Source organism: Thalassophryne amazonica, chromosome 17, assembly GCF_902500255.1.
Source record: "Thalassophryne amazonica chromosome 17, fThaAma1.1, whole genome shotgun sequence".
NCBI lineage: Eukaryota > Metazoa > Chordata > Actinopteri > Batrachoidiformes > Batrachoididae > Thalassophryne > Thalassophryne amazonica.
This window is the reverse complement of record NC_047119.1, coordinates 42,209,764-42,229,283: the sequence shown is the minus strand read 5'-3', so window position 1 is coordinate 42,229,283 and position 19,520 is coordinate 42,209,764. Positions and strand designations below refer to the sequence as shown.

General features: G+C 39.5%; 1 protein-coding gene across 2 annotated transcripts in view; it reads left to right on the top strand.

Annotated features, from left to right (window-relative positions):
- Window positions 1-19,520, top strand: part of smad2 (SMAD family member 2) — an 80,216-nt gene that overhangs the window by 44,743 nt on the left and 15,953 nt on the right. The window contains exons 3-4 of one of the 2 annotated variants that reach the window (XM_034192029.1): window positions 18,148-18,237; window positions 18,593-18,786. In XM_034192029.1, the coding sequence (XP_034047920.1) occupies window positions 18,148-18,237; window positions 18,593-18,786 (284 nt within the window). The remainder of the gene's footprint in view (window positions 1-18,147; window positions 18,238-18,592; window positions 18,787-19,520) is intronic. The other variant, XM_034192030.1, reaches the window with a different exon arrangement.

The following is a 19,520-nucleotide window of genomic DNA, read 5'->3' as shown; positions in this document are numbered from 1 at the left end:
TTGGAGCTGTGCCAACGGAACGGAGGATTCTTGTTTCTTGACTGCAACAAGACAAGAGTCCCAGTTAGTGACTTTAATCCACACAAAAGTGACTTGTGATATTTTAATGGCTTTGAGAGGGGTTAAGAAGCGGACTTGCCTCTTCTGAAGAGCTGCGAATCAAAGAACCAACGAGCTAGTGGATCGAAGCACTGCTTCATTTGTTCACGCTTCAAAGTGGAGTCGCGCTGCAGAAGCGGTTGATTACAAGGCAGCTGCAGGGTGCGTAATCAGTGTAGAGAAATGATCATTTTCCTGACAAAAAAAAATGGTTCTCGATACCCAACCCTAATCATGACACTCACAATCAGTGTCCTCAGTTCCCAAATGCTTATTGAGTGTTATTAGAAGGAAAGGTGATGTAACACAGTGGTAAACATACCACTGTCCCAGCTTTTTTGAAACGTGTTGCAGGCATCCATTTAAAAATGAGCACATATTTGTACAAACGCAATAAATTTTATCAGTTTGAGTATTACATATCTTGTCTTTGTGGTGTATTCAGTTGAATATAGGTTAAAGAGGATTTACAAATCTTTGTAGTCTGTTTTTACATTTCACACAACCTCCCAACTTCATTGGAATTGGGTTTGTAAATGCAGATTCAAACATATAAATTTGCAACAGCAGAACTGAAGTAGTACTCAGTCCAACCCTGTAATTAGTAATCCCTTAAGCTATGTTGACAACAGTCCTTATTCTGACCTTTCCATTGATTAATTGATTTTCTGTTTTTCATGTGAGGTGGGGGGTGGGGAGAGACTGCCAAATTTGACTTTGTTGATAACCCGCACTCGTATGTCTGAAGAGATTCCATGTCCCAGGACACTAAGAGTATTTATTTATTTTGGCGGGTGTGGAGGGAGTGTAAGAAAGGACTGCGTTAAATTGAACCATGTAACGCTCTGTCAGACACACAAGACCACGTGGTGTTTCACAGAGGACACTGTGTGAACTGGTGAATGTATATCTGTAAAATGTTATGTTCACCAGTGTTCTGTCTTTTTGTAATGTGCTGATAAATCCATAGTTCTTTTGTCACCGCTTATGCTGATCAAATGTGTGCTTGCATGCCTGTGATGACTGAATTATTTGTGTCCGACCTGACAAACGGCATTAAAATATTTTTTGCTGAAACTTTTATTTCAGGTAAAGCCCAGTGTTTGATGCTAGTCCATCAAGGTGGTTTAAGATTTTTAATGAGGTAGTTGCCTAATATTTTTCCTTTCAGGAGAAACTGCAAATTGATGGAGCTGTCTGGCAGTGTTGTTGAAAGTGGGGAAAATAACTTAAATCTACATGATGATCCAGAACTGTGTTTCATAGCAGATTCACTGATTGTGAAAACAGTTGATGTTTGTCTACTTTTGATGCTCTAATGTTTTTGTCATCTTTTGTCTTTCAGATTTCCTTAGAGCTGTTCTTCATGCGCTACATTTCCTATCTGACGTTTCCAGTACCTTAATCCTGGTCAGACTCTCAGTGGACTACTGGAGCCAAACATTCTGTAAAGATCTGTATAAATCGAACGCACATCCCAGCTCCTCCCACTTGTGAGCTCCTCCTCCCTTCGTCCTGCTCTTTAACTCTGATTGTGAGGTGTTCAAACACTTGGGACAGCAGGCCACCATGTCCTCCATCCTCCCCTTCACTCCTCCAGTTGTCAAACGCCTGCTGGGTTGGAAAAGACTCCAACGGGAATGGAGGAGCAGGAGGAGGTGGAATAGGAGGAGTAGGAGAGCAGAATGGAGGAGGCCAGGAGGAGAAATGGTGTGAGAAAGCAGTGAAGAGCCTGGTGAAGAAGCTGAAGAAGACTGGGCAGCTGGATGAGCGGGAGAAGGCCATTAGCACTCAAAACAGCAACACAAAGTGTGTCACCATCCCCAGGTAAATCAGCAACTTCATTTTATTATTATTATTATCATCTGTATATAAATTTATTTATATATTTTTAAAGACCTGCAAAGTTACACTTCCTTAATGAGCTTTAAAAAGAAAGCAGTGGCAAGTCTTTGTTGTGAACAAGTTAATCCAATTTTGGTAAGCTCATGCTCAAATAACTCCTTTATGAAGCAAACTTGTGAGCTAGTTCTGGCTGGCAATGCGCATTGCATGCTGCATATGTGCTAACACACCTCATTCACATAATTACCACATACATCCTACTATAACGCATAGTTTACATGATCCTCTAACAACATTTACTCTGTTTGGTGGGCTATTTGAAATGCAACAATTTCCCAACTTCCCCTCTGCCTGTCAAATGCTGAAGTGGCCTCACGTTACTGCTGCTGCTTTGCCCCCCCCCCCCCCCCCCAACATCCACATGTTGGCTCTGATGGGGAGAAGATATTTTTTTATCTTATCACTCCTCGTGATTGGAACCTATCCGCCAAAGTCAAACTATATCCTGCTGTTACACTAAATATTCTTTGGCGTGAGTTGTCTGACTGAAATGAAGTTTTCTATATTAAAATTGCAGAAAAATAATTTGTTTCCTTTTAAGAACTCATTTTGAGCATCTGTTCTAATTGCTGATTGTTTTTAAACACTCGACAATAGGACTCTTTTCATCAGTTGTGTATTTTTACTCACCCTGCGATAGAGCAGATTGTGCACAGTAGAGCCCAACCACTGTATGGGTTGGCTGACGATATATCGGCCCATGTGAGTCTTTCTTGATTGTATCCTCACAGGTGTTATTTCTGCCAATATGAGAACTTTTATTTTACAAAATAACGAATGCAGAAGAATACCTTGACTGTTGGAAAGATTGCCATTGCATGGTTTGTCCCACTCTGGTTGAACTGATTGCATTGTTTACAACGCTGTCGATCATTACTGGGACCCCATCACCCCTTGGTCACATTAGTTATGAGAGGCCGAGGGAAAGCGAGCAGCTGACATTCATGTTCAATCAGCGTGGGTGTTTTACAGCTACTAGTGATACTGTTGCTAGCTGGGCGGGACTAAAATAGATGAGTCTGTTTAATGCAAATGCTGAGTGATGTGACATGGGGACTGCCAAGCCAAGAGAAGGCATTGTGATCTGAACTGTAAAACATCAAACTTCAATTGCATTTCTTTGTCATAAGGGTTTGATCAAGAAATGGTAGGAATCATTGCCTTTTTAAAAAATGTATGTATTGGAACCCCAGAAAGCCCGCATTGATCACACTGTAGTGCATAGTCATGAGTGTTTCTCTTGTTAGCTATTTTTATGGGTTTGTTGAGCCCCAAACACTGGAAACGAGCAGTTTGAGATTATGTTGTCTGCTTGTCACACGTGCATGATGATTGTGTGTAGCTAGTTCAGACTTTTTCACATTAAAACAAATCAGTCATGAGGTAATACTGGTAAAATGACAGCAGTTGTTTCAGTTTGGGTCAGACACACACCTTCAACCGCTTACTTCAATTAAGGGTGGTGGGGTGGTCAGGCACATGTTCACACACAATCACATATGCAGCCCATGTGCACTGTGACACACCACTAACGGGCATGAAAGTGAGATGGAGGGTAACAGGGCAAATGAAAACCCTGTGATTGTGAAACGCTTCACTTCCTCACTGCCATGCAATAGGTCAACTTAGTAGGAGAAGTGAAACCAGATTGGAGGTAAGACATGATGCCACAATTTACGGACAGAACAGGATGTTTACTGAGTTTAAGTGAATCATGAACTTTGTGGGATGTGCGCTTAGGTCCTAAACATGTTTTGTCCTGTTCTATATATCGTTATCTCAACACACTCTGGCCAATTTATTAGGTACAGCTTATTTGTACTGAGATGGACCCACATTTGCTTTCAGAATGGCCTTAATTATGGGTGTCGTAGATTCAGCAAAGTGCCTGAAACATTCCTCAGAGATTTTTGGTCTATACTGGCATGCTGAACCACAAGGTATAATGGACCAACGCTTTAATATTTTTGACCATCTGAATGTGGCAGTAGAAATGTAGGCTCATCAGAGTAATCAATCAACATTTATTTCTGTAGTTCTTGACAGCAGTCAGATGGTGTCCAGAGTGGGAAAAAATAGTGTGTAAGCTCGGAGGTAACTTGTTCCACAGTCTGGGGCCAGCTACCACAAAAACACGATAACTCCAGTGTTTGTATTTTGACCATGGAACATTTACACTGAACAAAAATATAAATGTAACACTTGTTTTTGCTCCTATTTTTAATGAGCTGAACTCAAAGATCTAAAACATATTCTATGTACACAAAAGTCCTATTTTTCTCAAATATTGTTAACCAATCTGTCTAAATCTATGTTAATGAGCACTTCTCCTTTGCTGAGATAATCTATCCCACCTCACAGGTGTGGCGTATCAAGATGCTGAGTAGACAGCATGATTATTGCACAGGTGTGCCTCAGGCTGGTCACAATAAAAGACCACTCTCAAGGGCCTTTCACACTGAAAGCATCAGAAGCGTCAAAAATCGGTAAAAAAGAAAAAAAAATTATTTTCAATGAGATGCGTTGCTTTTTAGAGGCGTCAGAAGCGTCGCGTCAAAAGCTGAGCTAAACCGACGCTTCTGACGGGAGCGCGTATTGCCGCTTGTCGGCAGGCTGACGCGGTCAAAGTTCAACCCAATCCAACTTTCGATGCTCTGAGCTGTGATGTACAGTAGTGTTCAGAATAATAGTAGTGCTATGTGACTAAAAAGATTTATCCAGGTTTTGAGTATATTTCTTATTGTTACATGGAAAACAAGGTACCAGTAGATTCTCACAAATCCAACAAGACCAAGCATTCATGATATGCACACTCTTAAGGCTATGAAATTGGGCTATTACTAAAAAGTAGAAAAGGGGGTGTTCACAATAATAGTAGCATCTGCTGTTGACACTACAAACTCAAAACTATTATGTTCAAACTGCTTTTGTAGCAATCCTGTGAATCACTAAACTAGTATTTAGTTGTATAACCACAGTTTTTCATGATTTCTTCACATCTGCGAGGCATTCATTTTGTTGGTTTGGAACCAAGATTTTGCTCGTTTACTAGTGTGCTTGGGGTCATTGTCTTGTTGAAACACCCATTTCAAGGGCATGTCCTCTTCAGCATAAGGCAACATGACCTCTTCAAGTATTTTGACATATCGAAACTGATACCTGGTATGTGATATATAGACCCAACAACACCATAGTAGGAGAAACATGCCCATATCATGATGTTTGCACCACCATGCTTCACTGTCTTCACTCTGAACTGTGGCTTGAATTCAGAGTTAGGGGGTCGTCTCACAAACTGTCTGCGGCCCTTGGACCCAAAAAGAACAATTTTACTCTCATCAGTCCACAAAATATTCCTCCATTTCTCTTTAGGCCAGTTGATGTGTTCTTTGGCAAATTGTAACTTCTTCTACACGTCTTTTATTTAACAGAGGGACTTTGCAGGGGATTCTTGAAAATAAATTAGCTTCACACAGGCATCTTCTAACTGTCACAGTACTTACAGGTAACTCCAGACTGTCTTTGATCATCCTGGAGCTGATCAATGGGTGAGCCTTTGCCATTCTGGTTATTCTTCTATCCATTTTGATGGTTTTCCGTTTTCTTCCACGCGTGTCTGTTTTTTTTTTTTTTTTTTTTTGTCCATTTTAAAGCATTGCAGATCATTGTAGATGAACAGCCTATAATTTTTTGCACCTGCGTATAAGTTTTCCCCTCGCCAATCAACTTTTTAATCAAACTACGCTGTTCTTCTGAACAATGTCTTGAACGTCCCATTTTCCTCAGGCTTTCAAAGAGAAAAGCATGTTCAACAGGTGCTGGCTTCAGCCTTAAATAGGGGACACCTGATTCACACCTGTTTGTTCCACAAAATTGACAAACTATGGAGTTAAAATTGTCTCAATATTTGTAAATGCACACAGGGTGATCTACAAATAATCATTGATTTGCAAATGTGTTCAGATATCCACAAATGCAAATTTCATATTTGTAACTTGTAAATTGGTCTTTGCAAATAATGTTGTATTTGCAAATATAAAACTTAATTTGTAAAAAATAAATAAATAAAATTACATTTGTAAAACTGGAAATTGTATTTGTGAATTGAGTTTCAGCATTTGTGGATCACCAGTTACATGCATTCATCGCTTTCCTCTGCGAAGTCATTTTGAGACATTCTTTTCGCAAACACAGATCCACAAACAAATGCCGACTGATTTACAAATACACACTCACGTACACTGGATATCCACTAGATGGCAGTGTGGTTCCATTCATTGATGTGGCAAGGTGAAACTATATGCTCCCGGATGACTCTTTAATCGTGATCGCTACTGAGTTTTTAAAATGCTTATCGCAAAGCGTTCTTTTTTTATGACATCATGCAAGTTTTATAAGTCCACGGATGCTGATCTGTGTAGATACAAATCAGTTTCCTCGGATCCGCGGAGTTTCGAGAATAAATGCCACTCAAAGCCTGGCTGTTGCGCCAGTTGTCGTAAAGCGGGACTGGTTGGTTGCTGCGGTGACACTGTGTGGTTCCTGTGTGATGTGTGATGTTCCTGTGTGTGATGCTTAGCTAAATGTAGCATGTGTACATCGCAAACTTTTAGAACTTTCAAGTTTTTAAAAGAAGAATTTTGCAGCATGTCTGTGTCACGGAGCACGCACAGGCGCAATGCTGTTTAATACGCTTATTTGAACCACTGCGTTAAAGAGTACAACACTAACACCCCCGCCCCCCTCCCCATGATGAAATCCACGGACACATCATAATTTTTAAAAATAATTGACCTTGCGTACAATATCACCACATAGATACCCATCCATCAGACCCCTCCATTGCGGTAATGTGAAATGATTTATTCTGAAATGTCGGTCTTCTCTCATCCGGGAGCATATAGTTTCAGTTTGCCACATCAATGAATGGAACCACACTGCCATGTAGTGGATATCCAGTGTGCATGAGTGTGTATTTGTAAATCAGTCCGCATTTGTTTGTGGATCTGTGTTTGCAAAAAGAATGTCTCAAAATTACGTCAGAGGAAAGCGATGAATGCGTGTAATTGGTGATCCACAAATGCTGAAACTCAATTCACAAATACAATTTCCAGTTTTACAAAAGTAATTTTTTTTTTTTACAAATTAAGTTTTATATTTGCAAATACAACATTATTTGCAAAGACCAATTTACAAGTTACAAATATGAAATTTGCATTTGTGGATATCTGAACATATTTGCAAATCAATGATTATTTGTAGATCACCCTGTGTGCATTTACAAATATTAATGAGACAATTTTAACTCCATAACAAACTCACTGACTGAATGCCACACTACTATTATTGTGAACACCCCTTTTCTACTTTTTTTTACTAATAGCCCAATTTCATAGCCTTAAGAGTGTGCATATCATGAATGCTTGGTCTTGTTGGATTTGAGAGAATCTACTGAATCTACTGGTACCTTGTTTCCCATGTAACAATAAGAAATATACTCAAAACCTGGATTAATCTTTTTAGTCACATAGCACTACTATTATTCTGAACACTACTGTACATTTCACATAATGTCCCAACTTAATTGGAATTGGGCTTGTAAGTCACACCTTTTTTTCTGTATTAACAGCTCTTTAATTTGGGATTTTTGCGCTGTCCAATAAGAATGACGTGTCGGGCCAAAACACAGAAGACTAGTGGTAGAAACCACTGATCTCTACAAAACGGATCGGTGCAAAAACCACTGATCTCTACAAAACAGAAACGTGTGACAGGACTGCTCATTTATGGAGCAGTTTTCTGAAGAAAAATCCTTGGAAATGTTTTTGTTGTTGTTGTTTGTTACCTCAAAATTTCTGATTACTGTTAAAAAAAAAAAAGTTTACACTTGTAATTAAAATAGCTAAATAAATCAATAAATAGTTCTTTAGAACCCTTTCATCTGTAAATTAAAACCACCTGTTACTTCAGATTTTTAATGATCCGTTCATTTATTGTTAAAATATAAAATGAAACAGCATTTAAAAAAATAATAAAATAGTTGCTGTTGAAAGAGCCTTTTATTTAGAAGCAGGTGATGTTATGCTGAATTCTCGGGACCAAATGAAGGTCTCTTCTGCAGCTTTGAACTCTGGTGGTGTTGCTGAAGAGCAGAGATGTTTTCTTTCGACTGGACTTCATGGTGTTCAGCTCATCAGTGGAAGTTTGGTTGTCTGCACAGCAAATGTTCCTGATTGGGACAAATAAAAATATTTCTTTAAATATAAAGAAACACTAAACAGTTAATAATAAAAAAGGAAAAGAAAAACAGAAAAAAACACTTATTTAAAGTTGAGCTTTGTGGTCTCTGAAAAAAGCTGTACCTTTATTTGGTAAAAATAAAAAAGACTGAAACATTTACAAATTAAAGTGTTCACTCAGATCAACTGTGCTAAAAGGCTAAGCTAACGTTAGCCGATCATTAAACCTTCACAGCAGTGCAAACGTCATGTTTTATTTTAATATTATTCTCACCTCGATAAAGCTGCAGAACTAAACTCCGTTGGGCAAACTGGGACTTCGCATATATCCAAAAAGTGGGAGATTTTGGACTGAGTGGGTTTGCTCCACCCCCCCGGCTGCCTGCCTCGGTCTGCCCAGGAATGATGCCTGTAGACCGGCTTCTCCATGTGGGTCGGCCCACTGTCGTGGTTTGATCGATATCCCACCAAGTCGTCAGTCCTCCCTCGGTTGGCGTCACTCTGAAAAGTAGCTGAAAAAAGCTTCTCCCAGCAGGGTGATGGGAGAATCGTTCTACTGCTGCTTTTTTTGTGGTTCAGGCGATGCAAATTCAAGATGGCGATCGCTGAACTTTTTTCAGGTTGTGGAAACAGCCAGAGTGTGACGTAGCAATCTCTGCCCCCTTGCCGCTTCCGAAGTGAAGCGTCTGACATCACGCGTCGGATGCGTTAAAGCGTTGGTATGCGTTGCGTGAAGCATCCGACGTGTTCAATGTGAAAGGCCCATCAGGGGTCGAAATACATTCTTTAACCTACTTGCACTGGTGCTAGTAACAAAAAAATTACTTGCACCAAAAAAAGTTACTTGCACAACCAAAAGTCAGTCTTATATCAACCTCAAAACTCCTCCTCTGATGTGTCAGACTCTTCCTCTCTGGGGAGAGTTTGAGGGGAGAGCAGCAGCAGCGGCACAATTTTTTTTTTTTTTTTTCACGTGCACGCGCAAATGAATCGTCCGTGAAGATTTTATTTATTAACTACACAGATGTATAATAAAACAAAATGGTGACTGGTTTATAACACAGTTATGACAGAGTTTCAGGGGAGAGAGAGTGAGGAACTACGGAGTCCTGGAAGTGTCATCGCAAAATGTTTGGCATGTGGAGAGAATGTGTGCTCATTTTATGATATGTGCACGCTTTAAGCATCGTTTGAATAGCATCGTTTGAATAAAGTAAGGGCACAATCTACTTAAACGTGGCCACAATTTGTAAAACGTGCACTCAGTATTGTCTTGACACATTAATGTTAGCTATTAGTCAACAAACCAGGAGACAGTGTAATACATTTCCCCATTATAAATGGATCTGGTCAGGGTGTATCATCATGGTTTGGGCGCACAAGGGCATACAGAGAACTCCAGCTGCCCAGCATGGCATCATCTGGAGTTTAAGCACATTAAAAAGGATGCTGAGGGCGGAGTTTAATCACATTAAAAAGGATGCTGAGGGCGAAGCATCTCCCCCTCGTGAGGATGACAGTTTAGGTCATATTACGGAGTTAATTTTGAACGAAAGGAAACTTGCGCATTTTTTATTAATTCTAGGGCTCAAGAGAGCACGTTTTATTAATTCGTGGGCTCACTTAAAGGAAAACGTGCGCACAAATTATCATGGCCAGAAAAAAAATATCACTTTAAGTGACCTCTTCCTGGTTCCGTAAAGGAATCGCAGCGGCAGCCAGGTCTTTCTTTTTTTTTTTTTTCAAGTGCACGTGCGAACTAATCGTCCGTGAAGATAATTTTATTAACTACACAGATGTATAATAAAACAGATGGTGACTGGTTTATAACACAATAATGACAGAGTTTGAGGGCAGAGACTGCAGCCAGCCAGTTTTTTTTTTTCTTGTCTTTGTTTACATGTGCGCGCGCAACACAACAAATAGAACACAGCAACTCGCTCCATGTGTGAGAGTCATAAAACACAGGGAAGACAACACACTGGAAATTGTTTTTTCCATTATTTATTCCTTTATTGGTTCATTTTACTGGTGCTTATAGTTGATAAAATTTGGATAAAGTTACTTGCACCAGTGCAAGTGCAGTATAAAATTATGTGCACCGCTCAAATAATACATGCACAAACTAGCACATGCACATACTATTTTGAGCCCTGACTCTAAAATGTTCAGTTTTATCACACAGCACAAAGATGTTGCAAGTTTTGAGGGAGCATGCAGTTGGCATCCTGACTGCAGGAATGTACACCAGAGCTGTTGCCTGTGAATTGAATGTTCATTTCTCTACCGTAAGCATTTCAAAGAATTTGGCAATACATCCAATGTACATGTCACATCTGTGAAGTGGGATGCATTACCGTATCTCGGCAAAAGAGAGGTGCTCACAAACACAGATTTGCAGAGATATTTGAGGGAGCAGAAACAAAAGTGTTGTTTATATTTTTGTTCTGTGTAAGTAAAGCTGACTAGATGCCGATATTGTTCTACTGTTAGTGCAGAGAGTTAAAATTTCAGACAAGTAGGAAGATGCAAGGCCATTAATACCTTTTAAAAACAATCATTAAACTCAATTCTAAAATAAACTGAAAGCCAGTGGAATGAGTAAAGTACAGGTGTAATATGCTCATGTCTGGAACTGTTGGTTAAAAGACGAGTAGCAATATTTTGCACAAGTTGGAGGTGTGCAAGAGAAGACTGATTAACACCAGCATGAAGTGCATTACAGTAATCAAGTCTAGAACTGATGAAAGCATGAATGGCCTTTTCAAGATCATATCTACTGAGTTAGGGCTTTACTTTAGCCAGAAAATGTAGCTGGACTTTCTTTGACAACAGAGTTTATCTGTTGATTGAACCCCAAACAGTTGTCAAATATCACCCCCAAATCTGTTTTACCATCATGTAGGTAAAGGAAATTTTGGGACAGTCACTAGTTTACATCATGAATACAATTAAATAATCAGGTCAATGCATCGATTCCATTATTCCTCATTGGCAGGTAGATTTGCAGATCATCTGCATAACAAATGAAAGGACAGGTTGTGCTTGACTATAATTGACCTCAGCGGCAATATGTACAATGAAAATAGAATAAGGGCCAAAAATAGAACCCTGTGGCACTCCACAACAAAGAGGAACAATTGATAAGTCGCCAGTCATAATGGAAAAACTCCTCTCAGCCAAATACGATTTCAACTATTTAAGTACAGTTCCATAATGCCAACAAGGTGTTCTTACGGGGATACAAGTACTGTTGTCATCCACAGCCTGCTGTGAGTTCCAACATAATGAACACAGCAGGATTCTCTGCATCCACAGGCTGACTGATGTGATGTCACTATATACTTTTAAAAGTGCTGACTTAGTGTTGTGTTGGGATCTATGTCCAGGTTGGAATTTTTCACAGATGTGATTGTATTCTAAAAATGACTGTGACTTTATCGTCAGTTTAAAAACAACCTTTTCTAAAACCTTGGAGAGATGGCAGATGCGAGACACATCTAAAACTGGTGAGTGAAGGTGAGGTTTAAGAAAGGGCCGAACCACAGCATGTTTAAAAGCAGCTGGAACAGACCCTGAACGAAGACAAATATTGATTAACGTTAGGTGACCCGACAGTATTAAAAGTCTCTTTCAGCACCTCAGCTGCAACAACATCTAAAGAACATCTTTTAGGTTTTGTGTTTCATTACCGCTCTAAGGGACAAAAGAGAAAAGGATTCAAACTGCATGTGCACGAGTAACAAACAGTTCAACATTATATTTATGATCAGCGTACTGATCAGTCTCACTGATGAGACTTTGTTAATGAAAAACTGAAGAAACTGCTCACAGGTCGTGGTTGTAGTATCCATCAAAACACGGGTACATGGGTTTACAACTGTGTTTATAGTCTGAAACAACAGTCTGGGATGATAACTGCTGGAAATATGAGGCCTCCTTTACAGCCTTCTGGTAGTTTGTCTATCACAGTATCTTTGTGCAGAGGTTCTTATCCTGGCACCTGGGGTGGTTTTCTGCTGCTTCATGTTTCCATGTGATGTTTGTTTTCCATGTGATTGTCTGTTCAGCAGATTTTTGTTGTGATGAGTGGTTCTTTGAGTTCCTGGTTGCCTTTCTGTTAGTTTAGCACCTTAGAGGTGTATGGATGTTGGGTCATATGGCTACATCATGCTCGCTCACTTTGCTGATGCTGGGTTTGAATTTCAGCAGATTCTTTTATGTCTAAATGCAGTGAGTTCCTGCCATGTGATTGGTTGATTTATTTGCTTTAAGCTGTGTTTATACAATAACGGTAAGTCACAAATGCCACAAAGTATACATTCTTGGGCGCTGATCATGAATGTGATGATTCGGGGCAGAGGCGTCAGGTGTCCTCAGGAACTGCTACAACCTGTTACCACGCGTAACGATTAATGGCACGTGTTGCTGGAGAATTATCAGGAACCATTACGCACGGTCAAGAATAATGTTCCGCGTTGTTGCAAGATATTGCGTGTAACAGCGCATCGTTAAGTTCTGAATGAACTTCACGTTGTGAATGAGGCGAATTGTCTCCACGCACACCCCCATATTCATCCAAGCGTCAGTTGCTGAACAATTCAGATCGCTCCAGTTTGCTCCTCAAAATCTAGATTAATCCACAGCAGAAGAACTTTGTGACTGCATGCTTAGTTGGGCTCTGTGCCATGGCGTGGCGCAGACGGAGAGAGCCAGATGTTTGACTCCATGCGGCTCTCATCTCGCTTTTTTTCCCAAACATCAGTCACATGCAGCAGGTGGAACACCTGCAGGAGCGCGCTGAGGAGCACTGGAACGAAACTTTGAGATGACTTGGCGTCACTGTCCTTCTTCAGCATACTGCAGCAATGAAACTGAATGCGGTGCAGCAGGGTTTAATTGTGCACACATCAGAGAAGAACGCTGTCATGCTCTATTAAGGATCACCACTAATCAAGACGGGTCAACACGCTCAGTTGCGACTGCCGCAAAATGAAGATGGTGCGTGACATTTGTGGAAGATTTTTTGACAGCCAAAAACATGCTTCACGAATATCATGCACCAACACGCACTATTAAGAAACCTATTCTGATGGTTGTCACGTTAAGAGTGTCAGGAATGTGCCAAGAATGACGCAAATATAACATTCATAACGTGTCTTGACTATGTGTAAACACAGCATTAATGTTCAGTTAAACAGGTGTACCTAATAAAGTGCCCTGTGAGAAGGTACAGGCCACTGTTTCTCACACTCATCACCTCCTTTTGTGTAGGACCTCTGCTCCAGAAATATGTATGGTGTCACAATTTATTTCATTAAGCTGCCAGAGATATACGCCACTTTAAATCACATTTTATGTGCCAACTTGTCGGTATCATGGTGATGACTGAATAACACACCTGATAATCTGCAGTGTCACCATTTATTTGCTTTCAGTGCTAAGACACTGTGATAGACTGTAGAAATAATAAACTGTTGGTGTCCAGATACTGTGTGCACAGTGTGGGTCTGACTGTAGGTTTAGTGCTTGTTAAGACGTGTCTTCAGTCTGACATTCACACCTCACATTTAAACTGTTGTTTTATTTCTGTTGTTGCATCCAGACACTTTGTTTTTGAGTTTTATTTCTTTTGCATCCACATATCACTGTTCTGTAGCTCTCTTTATATATATAAAAAAATAACTTGTGGTGACATCACATGTCTGGTGTTAATGGTGTGGTTTGTGATGTGCAGTCAGCTCAATGATGAAGGCTTAAAAACAGTAATTTTTATCGTGTATTAGAGTAAGATCACTCATTGCACAAACCTGTTCAGTGTAATCAAACCCAACAGTCCAATAATAAGAAATACTAATTAAAGTAGAACGTACTTAACTCTGTCACAGATTATTCAATATTTTAAAATGCATCTAATATTTTGGCTTCATTGTGTATGAAGTCAGTTTGCACAAACATTAGTGCTGTTCTTTAAAAAAATGATTGTAGATCTTGAATATAAATGTACATTTCTTTAAAAAAAAAAATCCATAAAGAAATCCCATCTGACAACATTTTAGATGATCTTTAAAGAACATCACCTATTTGTTGCTGCAGATCAACTCATGATCATAGTTTCTTACACTATCCTGTTTCACTAAGTGAGGCTCTGTGCTGAAGGTAATTGTTTCTGATCGTTAAGTTGCTGCTTTAACGAGCGTTAAAGTCTGCTGTTCACACAAATGATCATGTGATCGTTTGTCCACAGTTCCAGGAAAACTATTAACTTTTTGTTTTTATGTGAAAATGAACGTCTCTCTCCCTCACACACACACACACACACACACATACAGTAGTGTTCAGAATAATAGTAGTGCTATGTGACTAAAAAGATTAATCCAGGTTTTGAGTATATTTCTTATTGTTACATGGGAAACAAGGTACCAGTAGATTCAGTAGATTTTCACAAATCCAACAAGATCAAGCATTCATGATATGCACACTCTTAAGGCTATGAAATTGGGCTATTAGTAAAAAAAAAAAAAGTAGAAAAGGGGGTGTTCACAATAATAGTAGTGTGGCATTCAGTCAGTGAGTTCGTCAATTTTGTGGAACAAACAGGTGTGAATCAGGTGTCCCCTATTTAAGGATGAAGCCAGCACCTGTTGAACATGCTTTTCTCTTTGAAAGCCTGAGGAAAATGGGACGTTCAAGACATTGTTCAGAAGAACAGCGTAGTTTGATTAAAAAGTTGATTGGAGAGGTGAAAACTTATACGCAATTGCTGTTCATCTACAATGATCTCCAGTGCTTTAAAATGGACAAAAAACCAGAGACGTGTGGAAGAAAATAGAAAACAACCATCAAAATGGATAGAAGAATAACAAGAATGGCAAAGGCTCACCCATTGATCAGCTCCAGGATGATCAGAGACAGTCTGGAGTTACCTGTAAGTGCTGTGACAGTTAGAAGACACCTGAAGAAGCCAATTTATTTGCAAGAATCCCCCGCAAAGTCCCTCTGTTAAATAAAAGACGTGCAGAAGAGGTTACAATTTGCCAAAGAACACATCAACTGGCCTAAAGAGAAATGGAGAAATATTTTGTGGACTGATGAGAGTAAAATTGTTCTTTTTGGGTCCAAGGGCCGCAGACAGTTTGTGAGATGACCCCCAAACTCTGAATTCAAGCTACAGTTCACAGTGAAGACAGTGAAGCATGGTGGTGCAAGCATCATGATATGGGCATGTTTCTCCTACTATGGTTTTGGGCCTATATATCGCATACCAGGTATCATGGATCAGTTTGGATATGTCAAAATACTTGAAGATGTCATGTTGTCTTATGCTGAAGAGGACATACCCTTGAAATGGGTGTTCCAACAAGACAATGACCCCAAGCACACTAGTAAATGAGCAAAATCTTGGTTCCAAACCAACAAAATTAATGCCTTGCAGATGTGAAGAAATCATGAAAAACTGTGGTTATACAACTAAATACTAGTTTAGTGATTCACAGGATTGCTAAAAAAGCAGTTTGAACATAATAGTTTTGAGTTTGTAGCGTCAACAGCAGATGCTACTGTTATTGTGAACACCCCCTTTTTACCTGATTCACACCTGTTTGTTCCACAAAATTGACGAACTCACTGACTGAATGCTACACTACTGTTATTGTGAACACCCCCTTTTCTACTTTTTTTTACTAATAGCCCAATTTCATAGCCTTAAGAGTGTGCATATCATGAATGCTTGGTCTTGTTTGATTTGTGAGAAATTACTGAATCTACTGGTACCTTGTTTCCCATGTAACAGTAAGAAATATACTCAAAACCTGTATTAATCTTTTTAGTCACATAGCACTACTATTATTCTGAACACTACTGTACATACAGCTTTAAAGAAACACTGTTTTTGCTGCGTCTTTCGTGTAAACATAGAGCTTTTTGAAGAAGCCTTTAAACTGTAAAATACAGCATTAATTTCTAATGTAACAGCAGCTTTGGACACAGGAGAAGCTCTGGATTATTTAATGAAGAATTTTGATGGATATATATATATATATATATATATATATATATATATTTTTTTTTTTTTTTTTTTACTCTGAGAGAGACGCTGCTTTCAGCTGTGATCTGACCTGCCGTACACAGTGCTCTGGCCTCACAGAAGGCTAAAGTTGCTGACTGATGATCTGTCTGTTTTTTAAAAATGTATGCGTGAAACCGGAGCTTGCCAACCAGTGAGTTGCTACATCCAGCGTTGCAAAAATTTCGGCTATCATAAAATACCGACACCCTCAAAAATGTTGAATATTGGCACAGATAATTGGTCAGTCCCTATTACAAATGTTTTCATGTGCACACGTCTTTTTACTTCCTAAGGTCAGACCTTACCCTTGTGACGCGCCTTGGGAGTACTTTGTGATTTGATGCTATATAAAAAAAATTGAATTGAAACTGCACTGGAATTTATTTTAAACATTGTAATTTATTCAAAACTACAACTACTTATTAGACTCAGGTAAGTGCTGACCAATCACCTTTTACAGCGGAATTATTAAGAGACATGCATCATGTATCTCAATTTATATTTTATTTTTAATTTCTCTTGGCCCTTTCTGCTAGCAGTGCTCAAGTATGATCATTAGTGTTGCCAGATACAGCTGATAGTTTTCAGCCAAAAGCTGTTCATAAACAGCCAAAATGTGCACAAAGCTATGTAACTTATATGCACAATATTTTACCTAAATATAAATATTTCAACTGTTCTGGTTGCTTAGTGTTTTAATGTGCAGCAACAAGCAGTTTGCTTGCAGCACACTAAATTAATTTTGCCTGGCCGTGTTCTGTGACTGTGTGTTACAGTCTGAAGTATATTTGCATGTCTCAGATTAAACTGGGTCAGGAAACAAATCCATCGTAGCCTCATAAACCTGGTGACGGTGTCACCACAAACATGAGTAAGTCCTAAACTCAAATACAATCATTGACTAAGTAATTTGTGAAGGGTTCAGGACTCTAATCTCAGCATATATGATTCGATAACTCGCTCCCTTTTGTGGGATTGATGCAAATCTCTATTTGTCTAATGATCAGCAGCATATTTCCATTTTTCCGCTGTGGGTTTGATCACATTAGTGAACAGCAAAAAAGAATCTGGTGGTGGATACATCCAGCTATCTCTGAGGTTGTGTTTTTATTTACTTATTTTTCTTCTGCTACATTAAGTTAAGTCCTGTCTTACCTTCAGCGCAAGCCGACTGCACCCTGTCACTGTCTGTCAGAAGTGAATGTCATATGACCTCATCATCCAATCGACATCTCTTATTGTTAAGCCCAAGGGTCATACGTTTGGGGGGGGGGGGGCGTGGATTCTAAAACTCCCCAGTTATGTAACTTTTCAAATCATGAATGATAGCCTTGGGCATGTAACATTTTAATTTAAAATAAGAAAAAAATGATTTGTCTGGGTTTTGGCCATAACTCTGGTCATAATTGAGTCAGTGACCACTTCCAGTCCAGTAGTGTGTTTGCTAGTTTTCCTTCTCAGATGGCCAGAACTCTTCTGTTCAGGGTGATGTCCCAAAAACAGTAGATGATAAAATAAGTATAGTTGGCTGATGTTGAAATGCATTTATTCTTCACTGACTTTTGGGGGGTCATAATTTGACCGCATTTCCTGATGTCAGGAATTTGTCCTCTACGACAAGTAATGTATTTGAGGTGTGTTTTTAAACAGTATCCTCTCCATTACAAAAGCAAACAAAAAAAGTATTTCTTTATTTTCCTTTCCCTGTAACAATAAGAGACACTACATATTTTCATACCACCAATTTGGAATGGAACATCTCATATTTGTCACTTTTTTCCCTCCCCCATTCTGTGTGTGTGCGTGTTTGTGTGTGCATGTTTTGTGTGTCTATAGCAATTGCTCAGATCTTTGGGGTCTAGGCTCAGGACATACGATAGAACAGTGGGACTCTGCAGGCATGTATGGATATGCAGACCACAGCAGGTGAATAAATGCACACACACACACATCTAAATCATTAATTTGTCAGTGCTGCAAAGGTCACACTGGGAGTCTGATACTGCTGACCTGTTCCTGTCAGGGTCTGTCTTAGAGTTGTGAAAGACCAGAGACTCTTTAATGATCTTACTTGTGTACAAACTGATCCTGGTCCCGCTCGGACTTTACAGCGCTAGTTTGTCCAGCAGAGATTGCAAATTCAAATAAAATATTACTACAAAAATACCTTGATTGGGCTACATACAATGTGAGTACTTGCAAAAACTTGTATCCAGAATGAGACCCTGGCCATTTTCACGCTTCCTGACTCTTCAGCCATCTTGTTTCCTTATCCTAACAGGTCATTAGATGGACGTCTTCAGGTGTCCCACCGTAAGGGCCTGCCGCATGTTATCTACTGCCGCCTGTGGCGATGGCCAGACCTGCACAGCCACCACGAGCTGAGGGCCATTGACAACTGTCAGTACGCCTTCAACCTGAAGAAGGATGAAGTGTGTGTCAATCCCTACCATTACCAGAGAGTCGAGACGCCTGGTGAGACTGAACCGAAAGGTTTTACACTGAATTCTCATGCTATCTTCACTGTGCCTACTGTTTTAAGGCAGTGGATGAAGACCGATATCTCAGCATCAAAATCAACCAGACTTCATGTTTAGCTTTCAGAAAGTTCTATCACTCGTCCAATTAGTTTGTTAGTCTAAACCAGCTCAGGAACTTGAATTCTATGTCTCTGGAGTGGGCATGTCCCTGTTGATAATCACTCATTCAGTGAGACTGTGCACAACACAGCAATTTGCACTGAGGATAGCTTGGAAAATTGGAAAGTCTTTCCTTGACTGAGATGCCATTAGAAATATGATGTTCTTTGATTCTCTTCGGGAAGAGAAAAGTCTTCATGTACACCAAAAGGGATGCAGCCAGGAAACATAGTGGTCACCTATGCGCTTCTCAAGGGGGTTGGTATGGTTAGACAGTACCCTTGTGAAATGATTTGAGGTGACTTATGTTGTGATTTGATGCTGTATAAATAAATCGAACTGAGATGACCTTTCAGAGCAACATTGTTGTTGATTTGTCTGAACAACCATGATTGGTTATTGCTTTAGACACTTCCCGCTCACTGGGAGGGGGATTTGTACTGTATAAGCGGGTTGCTGGTTATTAGTCACGTGTACATGGATGAATATTGTGGTTATTACACATTAATAGTTGTGATGTCATTTAATGGCATTTTTTTACTGCAAAGTAAAAAAAAAAAAACCCTGATA